General features: G+C 36.5%; 1 protein-coding gene across 1 annotated transcript; it reads right to left on the bottom strand.

Moving 5' to 3' along the window:
* Positions 1-2,507: 2,507 nt before the first annotated feature.
* On the bottom strand, positions 2,508-10,372 carry LOC102803550 (uncharacterized). Its single transcript, XM_085500306.1, has 16 exons — positions 10,003-10,372; positions 9,445-9,684; positions 8,022-8,143; positions 7,476-7,570; positions 7,255-7,377; positions 7,057-7,158; positions 6,807-6,929; positions 6,549-6,707; positions 6,205-6,360; positions 5,983-6,111; positions 5,738-5,830; positions 5,187-5,285; positions 4,978-5,085; positions 3,858-3,953; positions 3,238-3,339; positions 2,508-3,006 (listed from the first exon to the last, which is right to left on the bottom strand). Exons 1-16 carry the CDS (start codon positions 10,264-10,266, stop codon positions 2,990-2,992), a joined length of 2,028 nt encoding a protein of 675 aa, XP_085356432.1. The 5' UTR covers positions 10,267-10,372; the 3' UTR covers positions 2,508-2,989.
* Between the last annotated feature and the right edge of the window lie 331 nt (positions 10,373-10,703).

Here is a 10,703-nt window from a genome sequence, read left to right as displayed (position 1 = left end):
TCGTTCGCAAGAATAAATTTAACACATTCATTTTTTGGCAGGTGAACCATGGAAGATAAAAGGTGAATTGAAATTAGTACCGTCCTTTTTCGCAAATGTCTAAACCTCATCCGTATACGACACATAATGAGACATTTAAATAGATATACTAGGCTGATGTTTATTTTGGCTGGGGTGGTGATAATGGGCACGCCCACTTATGTGATATATGCGAGACTATAAGATCACAGGCGCTTGTAACGCGAATATAAATACGACCCATTGATGATCTTTTATATGGAATTCAGATTTTAATTGTTTTATCTGATGTACACTGCATACACATACATTTTCATCTACTATGTCTTTTAAAGTTTACGCCAGGGAAAATCTTTTTTTTTTAGAATAGTATGTGACAATATGTATAATAATGACACAGAAAGGTGCAGATCTTTAAAAAACTAAGACATACAAATACAACACGACTACGAACGATAAAGCTACAAAATTAAGAAATAAAGGTTAGGGGAAAATGGCATAATGGGAATTTGAACATAAGGAAGGATATTTGAATTAATCTTATTTTTTTTTAAATTTTGTATTGACGGAGTTTGTTGCGCTCGGTCTAGAAGTTACTGAATTATACATACACATTTTTATATGTACTTCGCTAACATGATATTAAGAAATGTTATATATGAACTCATGATTCCGGAGAATTCGTTGTTTTTCGCCAAAACAGTGAAACTTAATTACTTTTGCTGCGTTGTTTGCTGTTCCGTATTATTTGCATGACGTTACGAAGTGTTTAATTTCCATAACAGTACATAAGACGAACATTCGTCTGAGTTTTAGGTTTTGTGTCTACCCATATCGATTTTGTGACAGTGATTGCGGAATCTGAAACAGTGTTTAGTCAATTTCCAATTATTGTGTATTCTGGTAGTTTTCAACATGCATCTGCAAGCCCTCTTTTGTTTCAGAAAGCATCACGATATCGCCTGCGTAGAGAAGACTGGGGTGTTAAGTAGAGTTGATGGTATAAATGCATTTTGGCCGAAAATACCTGTATTATTACAAATATTGTTGGGCTTTAGATTACACCCTTGCTTCACCCCGGAGTTTGATAAAAATGATGCAACTTGTTTTGGACTACGCCCATGGGAGCGTTACGAGTTACTGCGCCCTCTCCGGTGGATTCACCCAGAAGCACAATTTATCAGGTCACTCACAAACGAATATATGAACCGTATTTTCACGTTTAAATATTGATTTTGCTATTGACACGTTTTATTCCTTGTAGTATTTAGCAATGTTTGCGTTTTCGTATTGGAATTGTCACATGTGAAATGCATACATTGAATATTAGTTTATTGAAGGGCGCCACCTTTGCCCACTGCCAGTTACCACTCCTGGAGTCTCATTTACTGTTTTTTATATCACGCTTGTTAATGGATCACGTGAAAGTGTTGCTTATTTGTTACACTACACTTTAGTCTAATAATTGCACGAGTGCGATAAACCAAAAGTATGGCGCAATGTAGCAAGCCAATTGTTCTAAACTAATTGAAACTAACATTGCTATCATATCTTGCAAGTTGACAAAACAAAATAAGAGAACCAGCATCCGAATAATTATGGATTTATAACCCATAAACACTCCTTAAGTGTTTAATTACATTACCAAAAATTATTAGTTTAAATATAAAGCTGCACTTTCAGCAAGCACTTAAACAAGTGTTAATATTTATCACATGTAAAAGCTATATTGTAGACATATCCTGAATAATTCAATTTACACCACTTGTCATTCGAGTGACTTTCTCTAGACTCCATTGACAATCGCAATAGCTTAGTAGTTGATTTGGATTCAACCCCTTTGTCCAACTTTGTAGTTGACGAGTTTTCTCGACAACTCCGGACGTTACACCTCGACTAGAAATGTACAGGATCTGATTATATATTCTATAGGGACAGGGAACTCATAAAATCAGTGCGTTTGCTGTACCACCTCTTGTAATCTCTGTACAGTGCAGACAGTTTCTAATGAAAAATGTCGAGTTCTGTAGATAGTAATCTATCTAGAATTCTGAGATTTACGGAAATCCATAATGTTTCGGGTTGTACTCTGGTGATGCAATTTCCACAAATCTCCGAATACGCGTAGATATAGCACGCATGAGAGAAATTTCACTGGTCCTTTCAGTAGATTTCACCCGTTGGCGAATATTCTGCGATGTGTGAATGTCATACCCCAGAATTGGTATAATGACACAACGTGCGAACAAACTAAACCAATAGCAGTAATTTTGAATTGAGAGGACGACCTCCAAGGGTAACGTTGTGGGTAATAAATTGTCATTGTCATCATCAAGTGCGACAATGGTGTACGTCATTAATGTCAACAGAGGTGTTTACGATCATGAACAGGCTATGTCATTATGTGATTGTCTGATAGTTAATCTGAATGGCCAAGCTGACACAGTTGGCATGGTGTGTATACAGAGAGCGAAATTATGCTACACATGTTCACTGAGCACGGCGTCACGCCCAAGAGTTTATTCAAATTAGTAAAAAAAAATAATTTCAAAAATAAAAAATACATACCAGTCTGTAAATGTGATACATAAACATTAGTTACAATAATTACATTATCATACAATGTAGATTTTGAGATGTTTCTCGGATAGAACTATTATGTAATTTGGAATGCCATAACGCCCAGCTTGATTGTACTTTTATGACAAGCGAATGTCTGCATCTCGTGTAGAAATACTCTACAAACTGAACACAAATTCGAAAATTCCTTCGTGAAGTACCCAAGAGCCACATCCGCTGCATTCCATGTACGATTATTATAAGCACGACAATCCCACATCACACGTGAATTCGACGAAGTAATTATCTTTCAAAATAAAAGCAAAAATTTGACTGGCTAAATTATAAAATCAATATATTCAGCAACTTATTAAAAAAATAAATAGATAATCTCTTGGTCTTTTTCAATCTCTTACCAGTTCACTGAACCTAGAAAGACAATGAGAAAAACGCAACTTCATTTAAATAGCGAATGTCCACGTAAAAGTAGCCTGTTTACCACATAGTTTTGTCGATCCTTTAATAATCTGGAAATGTCGCTTTGATGTTTATCAAATATGTAGATTTATTCCAACGTTATGAATAAAGATCATTCAGATAATTGAGGAGAGGACCCACGACCAGTTGCAATATTCGGAATCAAGATACTTAGGTACTTACAGACACCACAGAGAGCTGGGCATTTGGTTTTCAAAATGGCAACAGACTGACAGAAAGGAACAGACCCGACATCGCATATCATGGATTGATCGACACAAGGTTCTGTGAAATTGTAAGCAAGCGGAAAATATAGTTCAGTCAATGATTGAAACAATCATTTGTGTTGGGAGTACAATGGCATCAATTTGCCATATTGAAGACAATATCAATTGTATACAGCTGACAAAATAAACTTATTTATTAATGCATGTACATTCACATGTATATACATACATATATATACATATATATACATATACATATACATACATATATATACATACATATATATGTATATGTATATATATGTATATGTATATATATGTATATGTATATATATGTATATGTATATATATGTATATGTATATATATGTATATATATGTATATATATGTATATATATATATATATATATATATATATGTATATATATATATATATACTCTTATGAATGATGACTATACCATGTCAGAATGGTAAATAGTTGTCTAAAAATACAAATAGCTGTGAAAAATAGAAACTTGATTAACCACGGTATGAAAATTTTGCTCAACATTGGATCCAAACGCACTATTCAATTACCTTCACAAGAAAGCCCGGTCCATCCATTCGCACAGTCACACCGGCAATTATCAGAATCCAGTACGCCACCATTGACACAGGAATACAAATTACACTCTGGGCAAGACGGTAGAATAAAATAAGATGCATTATCATCAGTTATAGCAAATAAAGAAGTGGTTTGACAACGTGTGACAACGTGCGACAACGTGCGACAACGTGCGACAACGTGCGACAACGTGCGACAACGTGCGACAACGTGCGACAACGTGCGACAACGCGCGTTTAGAGCAACAAGACAGCGGATTGGCCAGTCACACCGGCAATTATCAGAATCCAGTACGCCACCATTGACACAGGAATACAAATTACACTCTGGGCAAGACGGTAGAATAAAATAAGATGCATTATCATCAGTTATAGCAAATAAAGAAGTGGTTTGAACGTGCGACAACGTGCGACAACTCGCGTTTAGAGCAACAAGACAGCGGATTGGCCAGACATGCCACTTTAGACGTACTAAGTTTTCAACATTCACAGTGAACACTTGTAAGTATCCTCCACCTCGTGCTGGTTTCCCAGATTCTAACCACAGAATTGAGTTTGTAATTGTTATACTTGCCTTATTTTTATTCAAGCCAGCGTACATTTTACAGTTAAAACCTTACTACATGATACAACTGAGAATGTCAAATTACTCATAACTTCGGCGTAAAACGTTTAAATTTATAAACCACGTGATAAACTGCTTGTGATTTTAGTGGCTGTACATGTGCATGTATTTATTTGATATTAATTTTGTATAGAACCTGTTAATAGGCCTGGTTCCGGTAGAATATAAAAATAAACAAGTGTTATTACATCGGACAGTTTCAGGTAAGTTATCTCATGATGAACATAGTGACGGGTTGGTTCTGTGACGTCAACATGACGTATATATCATCTAGAGAACAATCTCCGTTGGGCGATGGCAGATCAAAACAATATTGACAGTTTGAATGGTTTTTACTTCACAGACGCGTTCGCCACTAAAGTGCGCAATTTACGGGGAAAGGTGCATTTTCTATACATACAAGCTTGCTTAGTTGTCTGTACAGTGTTTTCAGCGGACGTAACTTTATTTTATTTTAACTTGTGCTACCTTGACAAGACCTTCCAGCCCATGGAATAGGACAAAAACATTTGCAATGATCTTCACTCCATTTCAATTGTCCACCATTCTCACAAACGTTATGAGCATCGAAACAAGCTACAAGATACAAGTTTGTTATTAATTTAACAATTAGACGTGGCTGGGAGACTAAACTTATCAAATCCGCGGAAATTACTACATAAACATACGATACCTACCGCATTCTTTGCATTGCACAGGGCAGTATGCTTCGTCATATTCAGGGACAAGTTGAGTCGGTTCTTCCCAACATTCGGTTTCACTAACGGAGCAATTGGCTGGAGACGATCGAAATATACATTCAAAGTTATTCATTAAAATATAAACAAGGACACAGAATAAATGAAATTGAAAAGACCACACTATACAGACAATTGATAGTGAAAAAAAATGTAATTACTACTGTGAGAGTAGACTACATCTGAAATTTCCTGGAAATGAATTGTGACGATTGTGGTCGATCTACTGTTGACTAATTTCAAACCACATCAATCAATTTCATCTACGCTTTGTTTACCAGTAGTGTTCAGGGGAAAATTCTTACAGATATAGATAAATACGAGTACACGTTTTTATATTGATCGTGGAATTAAAACTTATTTCAACACTATTGTATTGAGTTTGTATCAATTAACTCGCTTTCTAAATATTCCCACTCAAATTTGCCTGCAGTATTCCTTATGAGCGAATGAACATCGCATCAAATACAACCGATTAAAAGGAGACTTACTTTCACATTGGTTTCCTGTGAATCCATCGGCGCAATGACAGCCACACGATTCGTTAAGGTAGCCCCTTCCATAGCAGTTACTTCCATTACAGACTGAAAAAGTGAATAATCACCAGATTAACCATCTATTTAAACTCAAATTGTATGTACATTTTTCTAAGGCATCTTGCAGCACATGCCAGGGCATGATTTGAATATGCACAACATTGGAGTTCTATAATAATAAAAGCCTCATAGCTATTTACCATCAAGCTGACAGTTGTGATTATTGTAACGCAGGATATATCCGTATGGACACTGGCAGTGATAGGATCCGACTGTGTTTACACATTTGTATTCACAGGCACCACGTTGGACTCTGCATTCGTCAATATCTGGAATTAAGAAATCGCGAAAGTTGTGACAAATCGAAAAAAAATTTAACAATTGGAAATTCATTACTCCTAGCCACACGTCAACAGACTTACCATTACATCGCTGTTTATCGCTAGCCAGTATGTAACCATGGTTACATTCACAGAAATAATCACCATCTGTATCGTTCAGACATCTATGTTCACAGTCTAATCCTGCTTCGGACATGCACGCTGTAACGTTGATTTCTTGTGGTCCAATAAGACGGGCTACAACAATTGAAAGTGAAAATCAATATTAGCACATTGTTGTTCCCACAGCGATGCTGTTCAACACTTCATCTGATTTAAACCGGTGCCTCCCACTCAAATCCTTATAAATTGACAAGCCGAGAAGGAAACGATTCAACTAATACTCAAATTGCGTGTATCATCTAGACTCAATGTGCACCACTTACCAACATCGCCCCCTATTGACACGGGTGGATAAAGCGACTTGCATAGATTACCGTCTTGAGACAAAATAAACTCTTCATCGCATTCACAGTGATACGATCCAATAGTGTTGACGCAGGTGTGATCACACTTGCCGTTGTTTTCAGCGCATTCGTCAAAGTCTGGGAGAAAGAAATGTCAGCATTTATTTCTTGTGCAATTAAACAAATTAATTCATACCAAGGTTACATAGACTAGGTGGAAGGCATATCTGGTCTTACCATTACAGGTCCGCTCGTCTTCATTCAATTGGTATCCGGTATTGCAGCCACAGGTAAAAGATCCAACATTATTGATACAGAGATGTGCGCATGCGTTCATATCAACGTCACATTCGTTAATATCTATCAGAGAGAAAGTAACAACCCTAATGCTAATTTCTATTGAAAATATTTTCGATTACCACAGGCACACTCCCACATTGCATGCAAATATAAAAACAGTTGTGTTAACAGGTAGCCATTCACTTACCTTGACATCGACCAGAGCTTTCATAATACCCCGGAGCACAGACACATTCACAAGTGTAAGGGTTAATGGTTGCGTCATCTGGACATTGCTGGAATCCACGATCTGAAACGAAAATTAGTTCATTATTACTTTATTGAACAAAATGTATACGTCCACATGTAACGATAAACTATCGATCTTAGACATTCAATTACTCACCGGTGCAATACTTGTGGTAGGCGGCGTCAGACTTGCATCTACATTCATTGGCGTCAATGACTTCATGAATACCACATACAATACTACAACTACATGGCTGCCATAGGTAATTACAAATAGAATCTGAACAAATACAAAGTTACACATTGAATAACACGTAAAAGAATCTTGTCTGAAAAACTGAACTGAACTACACTGAACATTCCATAGTGTTGACTTACCACAAAGATTTTGATTGCACCATGACGACCCAGAGTCACACGTGGAACACGCTTCTCCTTGTCTATAAGGAATGATTGCATCTGCAATGGGCCCACTGTAAATTAAAGCGTACAACACTGAAATTCGACGAAGGATTTGGTTTACTTTTATCCTTGCCCGTATCAGATACTCGTGCACGCTTTACTGCATGCAAGTGGCTATACTAACTGTTCCGTTATTTAAAATCATACATACATACATTATTAAAGATGGAATATGGACAAAAACACATTTAGACCAAATTTAATTGTGATTTGTCATGAACTAAAAATATTGTGTCAGCAGGACAACAGATGAAACATTGAAACTACCAATACGCATGTGCAGTGATCATTATTGTACACACCAAAACAAAGAGTGCACATGCGTATTACAGCTGGTATTGGGGGTTTTCATTGTTTCATGGATTGAAAACTCAATGTGTGTTCAAGAATACAATATCAAACTCTAAAACTTCTCTACAAGGTTACACCTTCAAACTGCAAGTCGAATAGATAACTACTTACTCGCCAAGGTAATAGCACTTCCAGTAAATTGAGTTTGTTCTAAGAACGTCGTTGACATCGTCGTGTAATGATTCACATAGTTGTTGAGCACATCCCACTTTAATTAGTCTGGCTGTTGTAACCTACAAGTAATAGTTATTTTCATTGAATTAAAAGCGGTTGGTCGGATAATATCAACTTGCAAGGTTTAATTAAAATCGAATAAATATTTATCCGATTCAGATGTGTTCAGCATATCCGGTACCTGGTTATTCTATTACGTTATTCTATCATCGAATAAGAATAAAGATGATGTACACCTTTATCATACGTTATGTGTTCTTCGTTCATGCAAAAAATACTTATTACTAACCATAAAATGCTAAAACTAGTTTCAAATTCTGTTAAAACCGCAACTAAAATATCAGTGATGAATACGTGAATGCAAGTATGAAACTACATGAATACATACTCGGCCCTGAGAAATGTTAGTGCAAGAACGTATTTAGTAAGAAAAATGGCCTTGGGTGTTTTAAATGCATTTATATGCTGCGTTAAGTTTCAATATGGCGCAAGGTATTTGTATATTGAAATTCTGCGCCTATGAAACTCTAAAAGACATTGTATGATAGCATGCCTTGGGATCCACCCAATGCATTTACTGCGCTGGTCAATGTAAACAAAGATGAAATACTGAACCGATCCAGTTTTTTGATTACATATATTAACGAAGCGGTACACAATGCTCACATATAGTAGAGATTCTGAGCGATAACCATTGCGTTTATTTAGACATGTATTCAATGCAGTGTTCAATTAGCAAGTGTCGGCAAACAAGAATTATGTCGCGATCTTTTCATAGTTTAGATTTGTTTAGAAACAAGCTGCAGAAACCTTTTAAGAAAAATCGTCCACATTCATGTTACAACATTGTAAAAACTGTCTTGAGCTCAGATAGCTTAATTTTGTATCTACTTGTGTTCAATCTCTGAGGTTCAATTTATAGGCCGATACACAATTGTAATGCCACAGTTCTTTTCAACGCTTCAGTGTGGTAGAAATTACCAATTATGCCAATTGTTACAAAACAAAAGGCAGCCACGTTGTGTTTGGTAATTATTCGTCCCAGTAGATCATTTATTTGAGAAGGTGGAATATTCACTACTGTTTCAAAGTTAGGGTTAAATATTCACAGATAGGGCCATCATGTACATTACCTAAATTCCCCAAGAAATGAAAATATGATTTTAAAAACAGGCAGGCACTAAATCCCGCTTTTCAAGACTTAAACAAGTATCCACTTAATATTAATCAGCAAATTTGTACACGCTGGTCAATGAAACCCGCGTATCTACATATTTTACTATTTTGGTGAAAAAATGCCACAATATGGCCATAAACGCTCTTGGAATATTCACAGCAATGGTACATTATGGAAACCTACTATTCTATATACACTGCACTTGTCTTCATCAATTCCACATTCCCCATTGTACGAGTTATAAACTTCTCCAAAGTCGACGAAATTATGTACGAAGTCATTAAGACGGAAATCTACATCATCGCTTAGTCCAGTAACTTCAGCTACATAGCGTCTATCAGCCAAACGTCTAGGAAGGTTGATATGATATGTACAGGTGTCGACAACCTGCTGGGCAATATCTCTTACACCGATTTCCCATTCCTGATAAATGGAATATTTCTCGTTAGCAATAGTGATTTCAATACAAATTATTATTTAACGTACATTTAAAATTGGCAGTTGTAGTATTTTTTCAAATAGCTAATTTAGTACATTTGTCTAACGTCGATGTGAGAGAAGCTCGTGTCATTTTGGAACACGTGGCAAAACTATTTATGTCACTATTTTCTATAACGAAGTCATGAGAATGTCGCTCGATTTGAAGAAATGTCTTATTCAGGGTTCGAATTACTAGAATTAATGTGTTCATGACAATGAATTGTGACCTCTTTACGACCTGACAAATATTATAATACTTGCAAGTTTATTCATATTCGATGCTTCTGGAGACACTCTAGCACGCCCGAAGTTGTGTTCGTCCAGCACCAACATTTCCTCTTTTTTCGTCAAACTCCACACAAACGGTTCCATTGTAGTTGGTGCGACTGTGGTCGCGAATGACGTAATTTGTGGTGGAAGGGTAGTTGGAGTAATTCCGGGCAAATGGATTTTGGAATCAAGTGTAGCATCTGTGGTAGAAGCCAATGCCAGTACAAACCCGACAACGGCTAATAGGTATTGCATGTTCCTAGAAATTCAGAGACAAACAAAATGAAACCGTTTCCAACAGACGCCACGCTCACACTGCCTCCGCAAAGTGGACACGGACACGTGGGCTGTTTTGCATAACACGTACACTAGTATTCGTCTATGGCTGTGCTCATTTGCATAACGTGTACACTGGTGTTTGTCTGTTCCTGTGCTACTTGTAATTTTCCGAGTTTTCGCTCTTTGTGATCGCAGTAAATGACTAAATGTTGTTAAACAACACAAATGTCAGGCAACTATATTGAGTTATTCTTAACAAACTAAATATGGAATTACTCGTATATACCCAGATACAAGCTCTGTTTATCCTGTATACTTAGTGCCTGTCACATTTGTTTACTAAATAACTTTCAGTAAACAACTAAATTCCGTTAAATAGCAAAATTAGAAGGCAGCCATATTGAAACCCAGGT

The sequence above is a fragment of the Saccoglossus kowalevskii genome, chromosome 6, assembly GCF_978046115.1.
Source record: "Saccoglossus kowalevskii chromosome 6, keSacKowa6.1, whole genome shotgun sequence".
NCBI classification, from domain to species: domain Eukaryota; kingdom Metazoa; phylum Hemichordata; class Enteropneusta; family Harrimaniidae; genus Saccoglossus; species Saccoglossus kowalevskii.
The sequence above is the reverse complement of the archived record's forward strand: the minus strand, read 5'-3'. Positions and strand labels throughout refer to the sequence as shown.